Below are 21183 nucleotides of genomic sequence, written 5' to 3'. Positions count from 1 at the left end.
ACTCACGAGTCAGCCTCTACAGCCACAACAGATGCTGTTCAATTCAGAAATGACACACACCCTGGACAAAGTCCATTGTCTCCAGAGACGGACAGATACCATCATCATGGTTTATTAATTGTGTGGTTTATTATGGAGGGTCTGGTTTATTACTTCTGTAGGTTTATTACGGAGGGTCTGGTTTATTACTTGCATGGTTTATTACGGAGAGGGTGCAGTTTGTCACTGGGTGTGCGGTTTAATCACTGGGTCTATAATTTATAATTGCATGTATGGTTTATCAGGTGGCAGGACCGTATCTCCAACACAGAAGTCCTCGAGACGGCCAACATCCCCAGCGTATACACACTACTGAGTCAGCGGCGCTTGAGATGGCTTGGCCATGTGAGCCGCATGGAAGATGGCAGAATACCCAAGGACACATCGTACAGCGAGCTCGCCACTGGTATCAGACCCACCGGCCGTCCATGTCTCCGCTTTAAAGACATCTGCAAACGCGACATGAAGTCCTGTGACATTGATCACAAGTCGTGGGAGTCAGTTGTTTGAGATCGCCAGAGCTGGCGGGCAGCCATAAAGGCGGGGCTAAAGTGTGACGAGTCGAAGAGACTTAGCAGTTGGCAGGAAAAAAGACAGAAGCGCAAGGAGAGAACCAACTGTGTAACAGCCCCGTCAACCAATTTTATCTGCAGCACCTGTGGAAGAGTCTGTCACTCTAGAATTGGCCTTTATAGCCACTCCAGGCGCTGCTCCACAAACCACTGACCACCTCCAGGCGCTTACCCATTGTCTCCCAACACAAGGAGGCCAAAGAAGAAGAAGAAGGAGAAGATGGTTTATTACTGAGTGCACTGTATACTTTTGGGTGTTGTGTTTATTATTGGATGTACGGTATATTTCTGTGTGTACAGTATTTTACCAGGTTTGTGGTTTATTTCCACAATTAGTGTTTATTACTGAGTGGGGGAAATGGGGTGATGGCTGAATGGGGTAAAGGCTGGGAATGAGACTGTGAAGAAAGTTCTTTCAGGGATTTCACTGCCCTGAAATACTGTGGTCAAACTACGGACTGTACACTTTGACCCTGTACACTATCCCGTTCCACTCCGTGGTTGCTCCCCCTGGGCCCACCCATATAGTTGTTTGCTTGCTGCCCTCTACCTTATCTTTATCACTGTTGGAAAGTCCCTGAACTAACTTTTTGGAAAGTTGTTGATCAAATTCTCGTCTATACAGCATGGTTCATGTCCCCAGGACTTCTTCCAAGGCCAAGCAGCCTGTGAATTATTTGAAGTGTTTAGTTGCTGTTGTTTTAAAGAGAAACATCGCTTCAGCTAGCTGAGTATCAGGGTCTGAATCCTGCCAGTGAGGACAGCACGATTCTGTTACACATTCCCAGTCACAGTGCAGAGCCCGGTCACTGGCTGCAGTCCAGCTTCTTCCGAGAAGAGACTGTTTCCTCCACTTTCACTTCTAATAAAACCCCCACATTGAGCAAGTCAGTGACACTCAGAGTGAGAGCCACAACTGTACCAGCAAGGCCCAGAATCATCTCCCAAAAGCAGATTCTGTATTCACCCTCATGCCCCAGAGGGTCACACCCCAGCGAGACTCACCCCAGCGAGTCACACCCCAGCGACTCTCACCCCAGCGAGACTCACCCCAGCGAGACTCACCCCAGCGAGACTCACCCCAGCGACTCTCACCCCAGCGACTCTCACCCCAGCGAGACTCACCCCAGCGAGTCACACCCCAACATCACACCCCAGCGTGTCTCACCCCAGCGACTCTCACCCCAGCGACTCTCACCCCAGCGACTCTCACCCCAGCGACTCTCACCCCAGCGACTCTCACCCCAGCGACTCTCACCCCAGCGAGTCACACCCCAGCGAGTCACACCCCAACATCACACCGCAGCGTGTCTCACCCCGGCGACTCTCACCCCAGCGACTCTCACCCCAGCGAGTCTCACCCCAGCGAGTCTCACCCCAGCGAGTCTCACCCCAGCGAGTCTCACCCCAGCGAGTCTCACCCCAGCAGTTACACCCCAACATCACACCCCAACATCACACCCCAACATCACACCCCAGTGACTCTCACCCCAGAGTCAAAATCAAAGTCTTACACTTCAGAATATCACAGCTCCTCAGTGTGTTGCACCTTGTGGTGTCGGGCCCTCTCAACATGTCCCCTCCCCTCCCCTCACCCCAAGCGTCTCTCCCCCCCCCCCCCCCAGCTCTGTGTCACTTTTCCCCCTTCTCCGGTTGTCTCTCCCACCTCCCCACCCCCACACCCCACCGAGTGTCTCCCCTCCCCTCCATTGAGTGTCCTCTCCCCCAGCCCCCCACCCCTGGTGTCTGTTTTTTCCACCTACCCCCCTTCCCCATGTGTATCCCTTTAGCTCCTCAACCCTCCAAAGTGTAGTATTCAGTATTGCCTCAAGTAACCAGTCAGCTGCTCAGTTACTATTCAGATATCTGACTGACTAAAAGTGAACAATCTAATAGAAATTACAATGAGAGGTTATTGACCAATTAAATCTGTCACCCAATTTCAAAGCCAAATAATTCCCTCCCATTGGTTGTTGGAACCACATTGGTTCAGTCGGGGCACTGCACAATTCAACATAACATTAAATAAATCACACACATCTGAAAAAAACATCCATAATCCATGGATACTGAATAGTCTCTTCATATTAACTGAACTCCCTCATCCCTGGTCCCATTCCAGTAAATCTCCTCTGTACCCTCTCCAAGACCATGACATCATTCCCAAAGTCTGGTGCCCAGGATTGAACACGATATTCCAGCTGGGGTCGAACCAGTGATTTATAAAGGTTTATCATAACTTCATAACTTCCTTGTTTTTGTACTCTGTGTCTCTACTTATAAAGCCAAGGATCTGAAATGCATTTTAACAGACTTCTCACCTTGTCCTGTCACCTTCAGTGATTTGTGTACATACACACACCAGCTCTCTCCATCCTTGCATCCTCTCTAAAATTGTGCCATTTAGTTTATATTGCCTCTCCTCATTCTTCCTTCCAAAATGCATCACTTCAAACAGTTCTCTGCATTAAATTGTATCTGTTGTGGATCTGCCCATTTCACCAGTCTGTTTAATGAAATGTTGGCCTTTATCTCGAGGGAGCTGGAATGCAAAGTGGAGGAAGTGATGATTCAGGTGGACGGAGCCTTGGTCAGACCCCACCTAGAGGAACTGTGTTCAGTTCTGGGCACCGCCCCTCAGCAAGGATATATTGTTCTTGGAGGGGATGCAGTGCAGATTGACCAGAATGATACCAGAGCATAAAGGGAGGTTACATACACTCGGCTTGTAGTCCCCTTGTATAGAAGGTTGAGGGATGATCTGATTGAGATATTTATAATGTTAAAAGGATTTGACAGTGTTAATACAGGGCAACTATTTCCTGTGGTGGAGAAATTGAGAGCAAGGAAAATATCAGCGGGGAGGATAAAAGAGCAGCTCGGAGAGTGAGACTGGCGGGGAGGATAAAAGAGCAGCTCAGAGAGTGAGAGCACACTGAGACTGGCGGGGAGGATAAAAGAGCAGCCCTGGAGAGTGAGAGCACACTGAGACTGGCGGGGAGGATAAAAGAGCAGCCCTGGAGAGTGAGAGCACACTGAGACTGGCGGGGAGGATAAAACAGCAGCCCTGGAGAGTGAGAGCACACTGAGACTGGCGGGGAGGATAAAAGAGCAGCCCTGGAGAGTGAGAGCACAGTGAGACCGGCGAGGAGGATAAAAGAGGAGCTCGGTGAGCGAGAGCACAGTGAGACCGGCGGGAGGCGGATAATAGAGCAGTTTGGAGAGTGAGAGCACGGTGAGACTGGCGGGGAGGATAGAAAAGCAGCTCGGAGAGTGAGAGCGCAGTGAGACTGGTGAGGAGGATAAAAGAGCAGCTCGGAGAGTGAGAGCACAGTGAGACTGGTGAGGAGGATAAAAGAGCAGCTCAGAAAGTGAGAGCACAGTGAGATGGGAGGGGAGGATAAAAGAGAAGCCCAATGCAATTAATTGAGAGGGGTGGTGAGGAGGAAAATAAGACTGGCAAAGAGAGAATATGAGAATAGAAAGACTGTCAACATAAAAGGGAACCCAAAAATCTTCATGGAACTAGTAAGCGGGTAGTAAGAGATGGAGTGGGGCCTATTAAGGGCCTAATGGCACAGGGCAAGGCTAGAATACTTAATGAATACTTTGTATTGTTGGCTACTAAGGAAGTAGAATCTGACAAAATATCAGAGGAGGGGCAATAGATAGGGTAAAAATAGAGAGGGAGGGTTACGAAAAAGGCTGGTGATGCTTTGGGTAGATAAATCACTGGTTGCATCCCAGTTTGCGAAAGAAAATGGGGGTGGAGCTAGTGGAAGGGCTTGCCATAATCTTCCAATCTTCCCTGGATATGGGGCAGGTGCCAGAGGATTAGAGAGTGTCAAATGTGGCATCCTTATTCAAGAAAGGGTGTAAGGACAGTCTGAGCATCTACAGGCCAGTTAGTTTAACATCAGTGGTGGGTAAGGTTTTAGAAACAATGATCAGGGTAAAAATCAACAGGCACTTGGAGAGGTTTGAGTGAATTAAGGAGAAGCAGCATGGATTTGTAAAAGGCAGATCATGCTTAACTAATCAAATTGAATTTTTGGATCAAGTAACAGAGAAAGTTGATGAAGGGAATGCGATGGATGTTATTTATATGGATTTTAAGAAAATGTTTGATAAGGTACCGCAAAAAATTGTGGTTAACAAAATTGAGGCTCATGGAATAGGAGGGTTGGAGTCTAATGGGATAGAAAATTGGCTTAAGTACAGAGAACAGTGAGTGGTGGTAAATGGCTGTTTTTCAGACTGGAGGATGGTAGACAGTGATGTTCCCCAAGGGTCAGTGCTGGAACCACTGCTTTTTTTGCTATAGATAAATGACTTGGATCTTGGAATACAGAGTAGAATTTCCAAATTTGCCACTGATACCAAACTTAGAGGAGTGGCAAACAGTGAGGATGATATAAACTGCCTGCAAAAGGACATAGGCTAGCAGAATGGGCAGACAGGTGGCAGATAGAATTTAATACAGATAAGTGTTAGGTGATATATTTTGGCTGCAGGGATAGGGTGAGGCAATATATACTTAATGGCACAGTTCTAAAGAATGTGAAGGAAGAGAGGGATCTGGGGGTGCATGTGCATCAACCTTGGAAGGACATATTGAGAGAGTGGTTCGCAAAGCAGATGGGATCTTGGGCTTCATAAACAGAGGCATTGAGTACACAAGCATGGAAGTTATGCTGAACCTTTACAAAGCTCTGGTGACGCCCCAATTGGAGAATTGCATCCAGTTCTGGTCACCACACTTCGGGAAGGATGTAAGAATCCTTGAGACGGTGCAGAGGAGATTTACCAGAATTGTTCCAGGGATGGAGGATTTTAGTTATCAGTTTAGGTTGAGAAAGCTGGGGTTATTCTCCTTAAAACAAAGGAGATTGAGGGGAGATTTAATAGAAGTGTATAAGATTATGACAAGCTTTGATAAGGTAGACAAGGAAAATTTGTTTCCATTAACTAATCGAACAAGGACTAGGGGGACACAGATTGAAAGCTTTGGGGAAATGATGCAGGGGGAATGTGAGGAAGAATTTTTTTTACGCATTGAGTGGTAATGACTTGGAACTCACTGCCCATGAGGGTGGTGGAAAATGGATGGGCAGTTGAAGGAAATACGTTTCCTTCCTGGGGTGGCACAGTGGCGCAGTGGTTAGCACTGCAGCCTCACAGCTCCAGGGACCCGGGTTCAATTCCGGGTACTGCCTGTGTGGAGTTTGCAAGTTCTCCCTGTGTCTGCGTGGGTTTTCTCCGGGTGCTCCGGTTTCCTCCCACAAGCCAAAAGACTTGCAGGTGATAGGTAAATTGGCCATTATAAATTGCCCCTAGTATAGGTAGGTGGTAGGCGAATATAGGGATAGGTGAGGATGTGGTAGGAATATGGAATTAGTGTAGGATTAGTACAAATGGTTGGTTGATGGTCGGCACAGACTCGGTGGGCCGAAGGGCCTGTTTCAGTGCTGTATCTCTAAACTGAACTAAACATTTGCAGGACAACGGGGATCAAGTGGAAAAGTGGGATTGACTGAATTGCTCCGTGGAGAGCTGGCATGGACTCAATGGGGCGAATGGCCTCCTCCTATGACATGAATGACTCTATGAATCTATCATCTTAAAATTCGAGCTATGCTGTTTAGGAAGGAAGTCAGGAAGCACATTTTCACAACAAGGGTAATAAACATTTGGAACTCTCTCCTCAAAATAGTTGTGAAAGGTGGGACAATTGGAGCGTTTCAGACTAAGATTAATTGAATATTATTGGATAACGGTATCAAGGGATATGGAGCAGAGCCAGGAAAATGGAATTAAGATACAGGATCAGCAATGATCTATTTGAATAGTGTAACAGGCCCGAAGAGCTGACTGACCACCTCCTGTTCGTAATAATCTTCTCACTTTTTGTAGCAAACGTTTATCCTCCCTGACAACTGGTGATGTAACTATCAGTATTTCTCTGATTTGGATAGTTCACGATATTTGTTAAGTTTGTTGGGGATCCCCGAATCAAACTGTCTGAAACTATTCCGCCTGGAGCCTGATGATTCATAGTTTGTTTTAATTCTGATTGGACATTAACTTATGTCAAACCAATCAGTCTGAGGAAACTGGAACAGAGTTTAATATCATCAGTACAGGACACAGCTCACAGACTGAGAAGCAAAGGTTTTTTGGAAAAGGATTTCCCACAAACTGCTCCTTTCAGCTTGTCGAGGGAAGCAACAATGATTGGACTGATAGTGCTGGTCCTTCTGTGTGGAGGGGTCTCTGCAGGTGAGTAATGGAGTGTGAGAGGGACAGTGTCAAACTGGGTATTGGGGCATTAACCCTCGGTCAGTGAGTGATGGGGTGTGAGAGGGACAGTGCCAGACTGGGTATTGGGGCATTAACCCTCGGTCAGTGAGTGATGGGGTGTGAGAGGGACAGTGCCAGACTGGGGACTGGGGCATTAACCCTCGGTCAGTGAGTAATGGGGTGTGAGAGGGACAGTGCCAGGCTGGGTATTGGGGCATTAACCCTCAGTCAGTGAGTAATGGGTTGTGAGAGGGACAGTGCCAGACTGGGTATTGGGACATTAACCCTCAGTAAGTGAGTGCTGGGGTGTGACAGGGATAGTGCCAGACTGGGTACTGGGGCATTAACCCTCAGTCAGTGAGTAATGGGGTGTGAGAGGGACAGTGCCAGACTGGGTACTGGGGCATTAACCCTCGGTCAGTGAGTAATGGGGTGTGAGAGGGACAGTGCCAGACTGGGTATTGGGGCATTAACCCTCGGTCAGTGAGTAATGGGGTGTGAGAGGGGCAGTGCCAGACTGGGTACTGGGGCATTAACCCTCAGTGAGTAATGGGGTGTGAGAGGGACAGTGCCAGACTGGGTATTGGGGCATTAACCCTCAGTCAGTGAGTGATGGGGTGTGAGAGGGACAGTGCCAGACTGGGTATTGGGGCATTCACCCTCGGTCAGTGAGTAATGGGGTGTGAGAGGGACAGTGCCAGACTGGGTATTGGGGCATTAACCCTCAGTCAGTGAGTGATGGGGTGTGAGAGGGGCTGTGCCAGACTGGGTATTGGGGCATTAACCCTCGGTCAGTGAGTAAACTAATTAGTTGGGGGGAGGGTTCAATTGAAGGGAAGTTTAAAAAATCTAAAAGAAACGAGAGAGCAGAGTTCCAGGGTAGTGAAGAGGCGAACGGTAATCTAAGTGTGACAGGAAGGGGCAGAAAATATAAGCAGAAGAGTTTAGCAGAAATTAGAACCAGAATGAGTAATAATGGTAAAAAGTCAAAGCTTAAAGCTCTTTATCTGAATGCACGCAGCATTTGTAACAAGATAGATGAGTTGATGGCACATATCGAAATAAATGAATATGATTTGATAGCTATTACAGAGACGTGGTTGCAGGGTGACAAAGACTGGGAACTCAATATTCAAGGGTATTCCAGAAAAATAGGCAAAAAGGAAAAGGAGGTGGGGTAGCTTTGTTAATAAAGTAAGGTATCAGTGCAGTGGTGAGTAGTGATATAGGTGCAATAGATCGTGATGTGGAATCAGTTTGGGTTGAAATCAGGAATAGCAAGGGGAAGAGGTCACGGGTGGCTGTCGTCTATAGGCCCCCCGAAGAGTTGCCTCATTGTCAGACAAAATATAAATCAGGAAATAATGGAGGCATGTAAGAAGGGCACGACAATTGTCATGGGTGATTTTAATCTGCATATTGATTGGCAGAGGTAACATGGAAGACGAATTTGTAGAGTGCATCAGGGATTGTTACTTAGAACAATCCATTGCAGAACCTACCAGGGAACAGGCTATTTTCGATCTAGTAATGTGTAATGAGGTAGGATTAATAAGAGATATGGTAGTTAAGGATCCTCGAGGGGGTAGCAATCACAACATGGTAGAATTTCAAATTCAGTTTGAGGGCGAGCAACTCGGGTCACAAACCAGTGTCTTCAACTTAAACAAGGGCAATTACGGAGGTATGAAGAAAGAGTTGTCTCAAGCAGGCTGGGAAAATAGTCCAAGGGGAAGGTCAGTGGATGAGCAGTGGCAGACATTTCAGCAGATATTTCATAACGCTCAGCAAAAATCTATCCCGGTCAAAAAGCAGGACTCGATGAGAAGGATGAACTACCCGTGGTTAACAAAGGCGGTCAAGGAGAGTATCCAATCAAAAACTAAGGCATACAAAGCGGCAAAAACTAATGGTAGGCCAGAGGATTGGGAATTTTTTGGGAACTAGCAGCGGATGACTAAAAAGCTAATAAAGAAGGAGACAACTGATTATGAAAGTAAATTGGCAAGAAATATAAAAACAAACAGCAAGAGCTTCTATGGGTATATAAAAAAGAGAGTAGCTAAAGTGAGCGTGGGACCCTTGGAGGATGCGACTGGAGAATTGACAACGGGGAACAGGGAAATGGCAGATAATTTAAACCAATATATTGCATCGGTCTTCACGGCGGAGGACACTATAAACATCCCACAGATATCAGATAAGCAAGGAGCTAATGGGAGGAAAGATCTTGTAACAGTCTCTATCACGAGTGACAAAGTATTTGACAAACTAATGGGAGTAAAGGCAAACAAGTCACTAGGACCTGATGGCCGACATCCAAGGGTTTTAAAGGAAGTGGCTGCAGAGATAATGGAGGCATTGGTCGAAATATTCCGGAACTCACTGGATTCCGGGATTGTCCCAGCAGATTGGAAAACCACTAATGTGATGCCCCTGTTCAGGAAGGGAGGGAGACAAAAAGCAGGAAACTATAGGCCAGTCAGCTTAACATCGGTCATTGGGAAAATGCTGGAGTCCATTATTAAGGAAGAAATAACAGGATGTTTAGAAAAGCTTAATGCAATCAAACAGAGTCAACATGGTTTTATGAAAGGGAAATCATGTTTGACAAATTTGCGAGAATTCTTTTGAGGTTATAACAAGCAGAGTTGATAAACAGGAACCAGTAGATGGAGTGTATTTAGATTTCCAGAAGGCATTTGATAAGGTGCCACATAAAAGATTATTGCACAAGATAGGAGCTCACGGTATTGTGGGTAATGTATCAGCATAGATTGAGGATTGGTTAACTCACAGACGACAGATTCGGGATTAATGGGTCTTTTTCAGGTTAGAAATACATAACTAGTGGAGTGCCACAAGGATCAGGCTTGGGGACTCAATTATTTATTTATATTAATGACATGGAGGAGGGAGCAGAGTGTAATGTATCCAAATTTGCTGCTGATACAAAAATAGGTGGGAGGGCACATTGTGATGAGGACATAAGGAATCTGAAGGGGGATATAGATAGGTTGAGTGAATGGGCAAAAACTTGACAGATGGAGTTTAATGTGGGGAAGTGTGAGATCAAAAGGCAGACTATTATTTAAATGGAGAAAGACTTCAATAAAGTTCAGCACAGAGGGATCTGAGTGTTCTTGTGCATGAAACACAAAGTTAGCATGCAGGTGCAGCAAGTAATTAAGAAGGCAAATGGAATTTTGGCCTTTATTGCTCGGGGGTTAGAGTTTAAAAATAGGGAAATCTTGTTACAACTGTACAGGGTGTTGGTGAGGTCGCACCTGGAGTACTGCGTACAGTTTTGGTCCCCATATTTCAGAAAGGATATACTGGCATTGGAGGCAGTTCAAAAGAGATTCACGAGGCTGATTCCTGGGATGAAGGGATTGACTTATCAAGAACGGCTAAACAGGTTAGGCCTTTTTTCATTAGAGTTTCGAAGAATGAGGGGTGATCTTATTGAAAGGTACGAGATACTGAGGGGGCTTGACAGGGTAGATGTTGAGAAGATGTTTCCACCAGTGGGGGAATCTCAAACTAGGGGACATAGTTACAGAATAAGGGGACACTCATTTAAAACTGAGATGCGAAGGAATTTCTTCTCTCAGGGTAGTGAATGTCTGGAATTCTCTCGCCCAGAAAGTTGTGGAGGCTAGATCACTGAAAGTATTTAAAGAGGAGGTAGATAGATTTTTGAAATATTGGGGAGTTGAGGGCTAAGAGGAGCTGGCACGAAAGAGGAGTTGAGGTCTGGGGCCGATCAGCCATGATCTTAATGATTGGCAGGGTAGGCTTGAGGGGCTGAATGGCCTACTCCTGCTCCTATTTCTTATGTTCTTAATGGGGTGTGAGAGGGACAGTGCTAGACTGGGTACTGGGCCATTAACCCTCGATCAGGGAGTAATGAGTTGTGAGAGGGACAGTGCCAGGCTGGGTACTGGGGCATTAATCCTCGGTCAGTGAGTAATGGGGTGTGAGAGGGACAGTTCCAGACTGGGTACTGGGGCATTAACCCTCGATCAGGGAGTAATGAGTTGTGAGAGGGACAGTGCCAGGCTGGGTACTGGGGCATTAATCCTCGGTCAGTGAGTAATGGGGTGTGAGAGGGACAGTGCCAGACTGGGTACTGGGGCATTAACCCTCGATCAGGGAGTAATGAGTTGTGAGAGGGACAGTGCCAGGCTGGGTACTGGGGCATTAATCCTCGGTCAGTGAGTAATGGGGTGTGAGAGGGACAGTGCCAGACTGGGTACTGGGGCATTAACCCTCGATCAGTGAGTAATGAGTTGTGAGAGGGACAGTGCCAGGCTGGGTACTGGGGCATTAATCCTCGGTCAGTGAGTAATGGGGTGTGAGAGGGACAGTGCCAGACTGGGTACTGGGGCATTAACCCTCGGTCAGTGAGCAATGGGGTGTGAGAGGGACAGTGCTAGACTGGGTACTGGGGCATTTACCTTCGGTCAGTGAGTAATGGGGTGTGAAAGGGACAGTGCCAGACTGGGTACTGGGCCATTAACCCTCGGTCAGTGAGTAATGGGTTGTGGGAGGGACAGTGCCAGACTGGGTACTGGGGCATTAACCCTCGGTCAGTGAGTAATGGGTGTGAGAGGGACAGTGCCAGGCTGGGTACTGGGAAATTAACCCTCGGTCAGTGAGTAATGGGTGTGAGAGGGACAGTGCCAGGCTGGGTACTGGGGCATTAACTCTCGATCAGTGAGTAATGGGGTGTGAGAGGGACAGTGCCAGACTGGGTACTGGGGCATTAACCCTCGATCAGTGAGTAATGGGGTGTGATCGGGGCTGTGCTAGACTGGGTACTGGGGCCTCAGCACAAAAGCAAAATACTGTGGTTGCTGGAAATCTGAATAAAAATAGAAAATTCTGGAAATACTCAGCAGTTCTGGCACCATCTGTGGAGAAAGTGTTAACGTTTCAGGTCGATGACCTTTTGTCAGAACCGGGAAAAGTTAGAAATGCAATCAGGTTTAAAGAGGTGAAAGGGGGAAGGTTGGAAAAAGAACAAAAGGGAAGGTCTGTATCGGGTGAACGGGAGAAGGGGTTAAATGGAAAAAAAAAGAGTTGTTGCTGCAAGGCCAAAGGGAGTGGTAATGGCACAAGTAAAGAGGAGGTGTGATTGGCAGAATCATGAAAACCTGCCCTTCTAAAGCAAAGAAAAAGGATAAAAACAAAAGTAAAACTGAAATCCGCAAAGAAGTAGGAAACAAAATGGAGGAAGGGATTACATTCTGAAATAGTTGAACTCAATGATTCTGGAAGCTGTAAACTGCCTCATTGAAAGATGAGGTTCTGTTCCTCGAGCTTCATTGAAACAGTGTATGAGGCTGAGGACAGAGATGTCAGAGTGAGAGCAAGGTGGAGAATTAAAATAACAGGGAACGAGAAGCTTGGGTCACTCTTGTGGACTGAATGGAGGTGTTTCACAAAGCGGTCACCCAATCTGCTTTCTCCACAATGCAGAGGAGATCGCATTGTGAGCAGTGAATATAATATACTTGATTGAAAGAGGTACAAGTAAATCACTGAAATAAAATAAAAGATAATGCAGATGCTGGAAACCTGAAATTAAAACAGTTCTGGAAATACACAGCTGGTCGGGCAGCATCTGTGGAGAGAGAGAAACTGAGTTAACATTTCAGGTCTGTGACCTTTCCTCAGTGGAAATTGGAAACAAAGTGTATTGGTGCCATTTTCTGATATCACACTGATCTGGAAAATTGCATCAGTTTCCAATTTCCACCTTTCACTCACCTTCACATGTTGCATCTCCAACTCTTCCCTTCTCTTCCTTGACCTCTCAGCCGACATCCAGGAATGGAGACAATCAGCTTATATTCACGATAAACCTACTGATTCTTTCAGCTAACTCGACTACTCTTCCTCACACTCTGCTTCCTGTAAGGACTCCAGTCTATTCTCCCAGTTTCTCCATCTCCATCATATCTGTTCTGACGATGCACCCTTTCATACCAGTGCTTCCGATATGTCTTCCTTTCTCCTCAACGAAGGAGTCCCCCCACCATAGTTCAAGGGGGCTCTTGATCATGTCCGTCCCATTTCCCGCACATCTGCCTTCACCCCTTCCCCTCCCTCCCAGAACCATGATGAGGTTCCTCTTGTCCCCACCTTCCACCCCACCAGCCTCCGTATTCATCCTTGGCCATTTGAACCACCTCCAGCGTGATACGACCACCAAACACATCTTCCCCCTCCCATTTCAACATTCCAAAGGGACATTTCCCTCTACGACACCCTGGTCCACTTCTCAATCACCCCCAACAGCCTCTCCCCTTTCCACAGCCCCTTTCCATTGCAAGCGCATGAGATGCAACACCTGCCCTTTTACCTGCTCTCTTCTCACTGTCCAAGGCCACAAACATTCCTTCCAGGTAAAACAGCAATTTACATGTACTTTCAATTTAGTCTCCTGTATTCACTGCTCATGATGCAGTCTGCTCTACATTTGGGAGATAAAATACAGATTGGGTGATTGCTTTGCGCAACACCTCTGTTCAATCTGCAATTTCCCAGCTTCCGGTGGCCTTCCATTGTAACTTTACGCTTTGCTCCCACTCTGACCTCTCTGTCCTCGGCCTCCTGTTCCAATGAAGCTCAATTTAAGCTCGAGGAACTGAACCTCATGTTTCAATGAGGCACTTTACAGTCTTTCGAACTCAACATTGAGTTCAACAATTTCAGATTGTCATCTCTGGCCCCTTTTTTGTTTCCCTTTTTTTTGCAGCTTTTGATTTTAACTCGTTTTTCGATTGTTTTTGGTTTCGGAAGCAGCTGTTCATGATTCCGTCATTTACACCTCTAGACTCCTCTTTTGTTTCTTTACTTGTCCTATTACCACTCCCTTTGGCCTTCCACCATCAACCCTTTCGTGATTTAATCTCCCCTGCCTTCCATCTTCCCTGTTATTCTTTTCCCACCCTCCCCCTGTTCACTTGCTTAAAACCTTAATGACATTTATAACTTTTCCCAGTTCTGATCAAATGTCATCAACCGGAAACGTTAACTCTCTTTCTTTCTCCACAGATATTACCTGACCTGAGTATTTCCAGCATTTTCTCTTTTTACTGGAGCATTTCCCCTTGCTCAGTGGATAATGGAGTCTGAGGGAGATGGTAGCAGGCTCGGTACTGGGGCTGGAGAAGGAGAGACCATGGTGGGAGCAGGGTGTGGGCAGTGGACTGAGGGACAGGGATATGGGGATGGAGAGAGAGGAACATAAGAACAGGGGTAGGGTATTCAGCCCCTTGAGCCTGTTCCACTATTCAATTAGATCATGGTTGATCTATGTCTCAACTCCATTTTCCTACGTTTGCTCAATCTCCGTCGAGACACTGACCCAACAAAAGTCTATCTCAGCTCTGAAAGCTGCAATTGATCCCCTGTATCCACAGACTTTTGGGGGAGAGAGTTCCAGGTTTCCACTGCTCTTTGTGTGAAGAAGTGCTTCCTGATTTCACTCCAGAACAGTCTGGCTCTAATTTTAAGATTATGTCTCCTCGTTCTTGATTCTCCCACTCGGGGAAATCGTTTCTTCATATTGATTCTATCAAATCCTTGTAACATTTTAAACACCTCGATCACATCACCTTCAATCTTCCATAATGGAGAGAATACAAGCTGAGTCTAAACAACATGTCCTCATAATTTAACCCTCTAAACCCCAGGATCATTCTGGTGAATCTGTGTTGCTCTCTCCCCAAGGCCATTCTATCCTTCCTGAGGTCCGGGGCCCAGAACTGAACACAGTTACTCCAAATGGAGTCTGACCAGAGCTTTATATAAACTGGAACATAACTTCCACCCCTTTGTATTGCAGTCCCCCCGAGATAAAGGCCAGCCTTCCAAATCCTTATTGTCCCTGTCCACTGGTCTGTAATGATTTCTCCATTTGCTCTCCCCAGGTTCAAGTTTCCCACCGGATGGAAAATATACCCATTTATCTTTCTTAGACCCAAAGTGGATGATCTCATATTTCCCACAGTGAACTCCATCTGCCCTAGTTTTGCCCGCTCATTTAATCTGTCAGTGTCTCTTTGTAACTTCCTGTCTCCTGTCTACACAATTTACTGAGTTACCCAACTTCGTGTCGACAGCAAACTTCGATATAAAATGCTCTGGGTTAAATTCAGGAGCTCCCCCACCTCACACAGTGTTAACAGTCCACACTCAAATGTTGAGCTCTGAGGAGCTCCAGAGACCTCACCGTACAGTAGATGGTGCTACAGGAGCAGGGCGCACAGATTACAACAACAATTTATATTTATATAGCGCCTTTAATGTAATGAAAGGTGAGTGCAGCAAGTTCCAGGTAACAAATCGGGTTAGATTGTGGGGGGACTGGAGGAAGAACGGGTGAGACATGAGTTCACAGAGTCCCTGATTGGAATTCAGTGTGAGATCTGGGAGATCACAGGCTTTTAGAGCATTGTCAGGGGTTGGGAAGGGAGGTTGTGGGATATCAGTGCCTCTTTCTCTCTGTTTGGTTCTTTTTTTGGGGGTTCATGTACTGCTGTCTCTCTCTGGGGTTGGTATTTTGGGGTTCATGTCCTGATATCTGTGTGTGTGTGTGGGGTTGGTGTTTTGGGTTTCATGTCTTGATGTCTTTCTCTATGTGTGGGTTTGGTGTTTTGGGGTTCATGTCCTGATGTCTCTCTGTGAGGTGTTGGTGTTTTGGGGTTCATGTCCTGATGTCTCTCTCTGTGTGGGGTTTGTGTTTTGGGTTTCATGTCCTGATGTCTCTCTCTGTGTGGGGTTTGTGTTTTGGGGTTCATGTCCTGATGTCTCTCTGTGAGGTGTTGGTGTTTTGGCGTTCATGTCCTGATGTCTCTCTCTGTGTGGGGTTTGTGTTTTGGGGTTCATGTCCTGATGTCTCTCTCTGTGTGGGGTTTGTGTTTTGGGGTTCATGTCCTGATGTCTCTCTGTGAGGTGTTGGTGTTTTGGGGTTCACGTCCTGATGTCTTTCTGTGGGGTTGGTGTTTTGGGGTTCATGTCCTGATGTGTCTCTCTGTGTGGGGTTGGTGTTTTGGGGTTCATGTCCAGATGTCTTTCTGTGGGGTTGGGTTTTGGGGTTCATGTCCTGATGTGTCTCCGAGTGGTGTTGGTGTTTTGGGGTTCATATCCTGATGTCTCTCTGGTGGGGTTGGTGTTTTGGGGTTCATGTCCTGATGTCTCTCTCGTGTTGGTGTTTTGGGGTTCATGTCCTGATGTGTCTCTGCGTGGGGTTGGTGTTTTGGGGTTCATATCCTGATGTCTCTCTGTGTGGGGTTGGTGTTTTGGGGTTCATGTCCTGATGTGTCTCTCTGTGTGGGGTTGGTGTTTTGGGGTTCATGTCCAGATGTCTTTCTGTGGGGTTGGGTTTTGGGGTTCATGTCCTGATGTGTCTCCGAGTGGTGTTGGTGTTTTGGGGTTCATATCCTGATGTCTCTCTGGTGGGGTTGGTGTTTTGGGGTTCATGTCCTGATGTGTCTCTGCGTGGGGTTGGTGTTTTGGGGTACATATCCTGATGTCTCTCTGGTGGGGTTGGTGTTTTGGGGTTCATGTCCTGATGTCTCTCTCGTGTTGGTGTTTTGGGGTTCATGTCCTGATGTGTCTCTGCGTGGGGTTGGTGTTTTGGGGTTCATATCCTGATGTCTCTCTGGTGGGGTTGGTGTTTTGGGGTTCATGAACTGATGTGTCTCTGTGTGGGGTTGGTGTTTTGGGGTTCATGTCCTGATGACTCTGCGTGGGGTTGGTGTTTTGGGGTTCATGTCCAGATGTCTTTCTGTGGGGTTGGGTTTTGGGGTTCATGTCCTGATGTGTCTCCGAGTGGTGTTGGTGTTTTGGGGTTCATATCCTGATGTCTCTCTGCGTGGGGTTGGTGTTTTGGGGTTCATATCCTGATGTCTCTCTGGTGGGGTTGGTGTTTTGGGGTTCATGTCCTGATGTGTCTCTCTTTGTGGGGTTGGTGTTTTGGGGTTCATATCCTGATGTCTCTCTGGTGGGGTTGGTGTTTTGGGGTTCATGTCCTGATGTCTCTCTCGTGTTGGTGTTTTGGGGTTCATGCCCTGATGTGTCTCTGCGTGGGGTTGGTGTTTTGGGGTTCATATCCTGATGTCTCTCTGTGTGGGGTTGGTGTTTTGGGGTTCATGTCCTGATGTGTCTCTCTGTGTGGGGTTAGTGTTTTGGGGTTCATGTCCTGATGTGTCTCGATATGTGGGGTTGGCGTTTTGGGATTCATGTCCTGATGTGTCTCGATGTGTGGGGTTGGTGTTTTGGGGTTCATGTCCTGATGTCTCTCTGTGTGGGGTTGGTGTTTTGGGGTTCATGTCCTGATGTTTCTCTGTGTGGGGTTGGTGTTTTGGGGTTCATGTCCTGATGTTTCTCTGTGTGGGGTTGGTGTTTTTGGGTTCATGTCCTGATGTTTCTCTGTGTGGGGTTGGTGTTTTGGGGTTCATGTCCTGATGTTTCTCTGTGTGGGGTTGGTGTTTTGGGAGTCATGTCCTGATGTTTCTCTGTGTGGGGTTGGTGTTTTGGGGTTCATGTCCTGATGTTTCTCTGTGTGGGGTTGGTGTTTTGGGGTTCATGTCCTGATGTTTCTCTGTGTGGGGTTGGTGTTTTGGGGTTCATGTCCTGATGTGTCTCGATGTGTGATGTTGGTGTTTTGGGGTTCACGTCCTGATGTGTCTCTCTGTGTGGGGTTAGTGTTTTGGGGTTCATGTCCTGATGTCTCTCTGTGTGGGGTTGGTGTTTTGGGGTTCATGTCCTGATGTTTCTCTGTGTGGGGTTGGTGTTTTGGGGTTCATGTCCTGATGTTTCTCTGTGTGGGGTTGGTGTTTTGGGGTTCATGTCCTGATGTCTCTCTGTGTGGGGTTGGTGTTTTGGGGTTCATGTCCTGATGTCTCTCTGTGTGGGGTTGGTGTTTTGGGGTTCATGTCCTGATGTTTCTCTGTGTGGGGTTGGTGTTTTGGGGTTCACGTCCTGATGTTTCTCTGTGAGATGTTGGTGTTTTGGGGTTCACGTCCTGATGTCTTTCTGTGGGGTTGGTGTTTTGGGGTTCATGTCCTGATGTCTCTCTCTGTGTGGGGTTGGTGTTTTGGGGTTCATGTCCTGATGTCTCTCTGTGTGGTGTTGGTGTTTTGGGGTTCATGTCCTGATGTCTCTCTCTGTGTGGGTTTGGTGTTTTGGGGTTCATGTCCTGATGTCTCTCTGTGTGGGGTTGGTGTTTTGGGGTTCATGTCCTGATGTCTCTCTTGTGTTGGTGTTTTGGGGTTCATGTCCTGATGTCTTTCCGTGGGGTTGGTGTTTTGGGGTTCATGAACTGATGTCTCTCCGTGGGGTTGGTGTTTTGGGGTTCATGTCCTGATGACTCTGCGTGGGGTTGGTGTTTTGGGCATCATGTCCAGATGTCTTTCTGTGGGCTTGGGTTTTGGGGTTCATGTCCTGATGTGTCTCCGAGTGGTGTTGGTGTTTTGAGGTTCATATCCTGATGTCTCTCTGGTGGGGTTGGTGTTTTGGGGTTCATGTCCTGATGTGTCTCTCTTTGTGGGGTTGGTGTTTTGGGGTTCATGTCCTGATGTTTTTCTGTGGGGTTGGTGTTTTGGGGTTCATGTCCTGATGTGTCTATCTGGGGTTGGTGTTTTGGGGTTCATGTCCTGATGTGTCTCTCTGTGGGGTTGGTGTTTTGGGGTTCATGTCCTGATGTTTTTCTGTGGGGTTGGTGTTTTGGGGTTCATGTCCTGATGTGTCTCTGTGTGGGGTTGGTGTTTTGGGGTTCATGTCCTGATGTGTCTATCTGGGGTTGGTGTTTTGGGGTTCATGTCCTGATGTGTCTCTGTGTGGGCTTGGTGTTTTGGGTTCATATCCTGATGTCTCTCTGTGTGGGGTTGGTGTTTTGGGGTTCATGTCCTGATGTCTCTCTGTGTGGGGTTGGTGTTTTGGAGTTCATGTCCTGATGTGTCTCTCTGTAGGGTTGGTGTTTAGGGGTTCATGTCCTGATGTGTCTCTCTGTGTGGGGTTAGTGTTTTGGGTTTCATGTCCTGATGTGTGTCTCTGTGTGGGGTTAGTGTTTTGGGGTTCATGTCCTGATGTCTCTCTGTGTGGGGTTGGTGTTTTGGGGTTCATGTCCTGATGTCTCTCTGTGTGGGGTTGGTGTTTTGGGGTTCATGTCCTGATGTCTCTCTTGTGTTGGTGTTTTGGGGTTCATGTCCTGATGTCTTTCCGTGGGGTTGGTGTTTTGGGGTTCATGAACTGATGTCTCTCCGTGGGGTTGGTGTTTTGGGGTTCATGTCCTGATGACTCTGCGTGGGGTTGGTGTTTTGGGCATCATGTCCAGATGTCTTTCTGTGGGCTTGGGTTTTGGGGTTCATGTCCTGATGTGTCTCCGAGTGGTGTTGGTGTTTTGAGGTTCATATCCTGATGTCTCTCTGGTGGGGTTGGTGTTTTGGGGTTCATGTCCTGATGTGTCTCTCTTTGTGGGGTTGGTGTTTTGGGGTTCATGTCCTGATGTTTTTCTGTGGGGTTGGTGTTTTGGGGTTCATGTCCTGATGTGTCTATCTGGGGTTGGTGTTTTGGGGTTCATGTCCTGATGTGTCTCTCTGTGGGGTTGGTGTTTTGGGGTTCATGTCCTGATGTTTTTCTGTGGGGTTGGTGTTTTGGGGTTCATGTCCTGATGTGTCTCTGTGTGGGGTTGGTGTTTTGGGGTTCATGTCCTGATGTGTCTATCTGGGGTTGGTGTTTTGGGGTTCATGTCCTGATGTGTCTCTGTGTGGGCTTGGTGTTTTGGGTTCATATCCTGATGTCTCTCTGTGTGGGGTTGGTGTTTTGGGGTTCATGTCCTGATGTCTCTCTGTGTGGGGTTGGTGTTTTGGAGTTCATGTCCTGATGTGTCTCTCTGTGGGGTTGGTGTTTAGGGGTTCATGTCCTGATGTGTCTCTCTGTGTGGGGTTAGTGTTTTGGGTTTCATGTCCTGATGTGTGTCTCTGTGTGGGGTTAGTGTTTTGGGGTTCATGTCCTGATGTCTCTCTGTGTGGGGTTGGTGTTTTGGGGTTCATGTCCTGATGTCTCTCTGTGTGGGGTTGGTGTTTTGGGGTTCATGTCCTGATGTCTCTCTGTGTGGGGTTAGTGTTTTGGGGTTCATGTCCTGATGTCTCTCTGTGTGGGGTTAGTGTTTTGGGGTTCATGTCCTGATGTCTCTCTGTGTGGGGTTGGTGTTTTGGGGTTCATGTCCTGATGTCTCTCTGTGTGGGGTTGGTGTTTTGGGGTTCATGTCCTGATGTCTCTCTGTGTGAGGTTGGTGTTTTGGGGTTCATGTCCTGATGTCTCTCTCCGTGGGGTTGGTGTTTTGGGTTTCATGTCCTGATGTGTGTCTCTGTGTGGGGTTGGTGTTTTGGGGTTCATGTCCTGATGTCTCTCTGTGTGGGGTTAGTGTTTTGGGGTTCATGTCCTGATGTGTCTCTCTGTGGGGTTGGTGTTTTGGGGTTCATGTCCTGATGTGTCTCGATGTGTGGTGTTGGTGTTTTGGGGTTCATGTCCTGATGTCTTTCTCTCTGTGGGGTTGGTGTTTTGGGGTTCACGTCCTGATGTTTTTCTGTGGGGTTGGTGTTTTGGGGTTCATGTCCTGATGTCTTTCTCTCTGTGGGGTTGGTGTTTTGGGGTTCATGTCCTGATGTTTCTCTGTGTGGTGTTGGTGATTTGGGGTTCACGTCCTGATGTTTTTCTGTGGGGTTGGTGTTTTGGGGTTCATGTCCTGATGTGTCTCTGGGTGGGGTTGGTGTTTTGGGGTTCATATCCTGATGTCTCTCTGTGCGAGGTTGGTGTGTTGGGGTTCATATCCTGAGGTCTCTCTCTGTGTGGGGTTGGTGTTTTGGGGTTCATGTCCTCATGTGTCTCTGTGTGGGGTTGGTGTTTTGGGGTTCATGTCTTGATGTCTCTCTGGGTGGGGTTGGTGTTTTGGGGTTCATGTACTGATGTCTCTCTGTGTGGGGTTGGTGTTTTGGTGTTCATATCCTGATGTGTCTCTGTGGGGTTGGTGTGTTGGGGTTCATGTCCTGATGTGTCTCTGTGTGGGGTTGGTGTTTTGGGGTTCATATCCTGATGTCTCTCTGTGTGGTGTTGGTGTTTTGGGGTTCATGTCCTGATGTGTCTCTGTGTGGGGTTGGTGTTTTGGGGTTCATGTCCTGATGTGTCTCTTGTGTTGGTGTTTTGGGGTTCATGTCCTGATGCCTCTCTGTGTGGGGTTGGTGTTTTGGGGTTC

The 21183-nt window shown here is 47.4% G+C and overlaps 1 protein-coding gene across 2 annotated transcripts in view; it reads left to right on the top strand.

The window, feature by feature from the left end:
- Positions 1-6704: 6704 nt before the first annotated feature.
- The window catches only part of LOC137346252 (class I histocompatibility antigen, F10 alpha chain-like), a 101387-nt gene continuing 86908 nt past the window's right edge, over positions 6705-21183 (top strand). The window contains exon 1 of one of the 2 annotated variants that reach the window (XM_068009702.1): positions 6705-6890. In XM_068009702.1, the coding sequence (XP_067865803.1) occupies positions 6842-6890 (49 nt within the window). In that variant the 5' untranslated portion in view covers positions 6705-6841. The remainder of the gene's footprint in view (positions 6891-21183) is intronic. The other variant, XM_068009700.1, reaches the window with a different exon arrangement.

The sequence above is a fragment of the Heterodontus francisci genome, chromosome 29 (assembly GCF_036365525.1).
Source record: "Heterodontus francisci isolate sHetFra1 chromosome 29, sHetFra1.hap1, whole genome shotgun sequence".
Lineage (NCBI taxonomy): Eukaryota > Metazoa > Chordata > Chondrichthyes > Heterodontiformes > Heterodontidae > Heterodontus > Heterodontus francisci.
The sequence above is the reverse complement of the archived record's forward strand: the minus strand, read 5'-3'. Positions and strand labels throughout refer to the sequence as shown.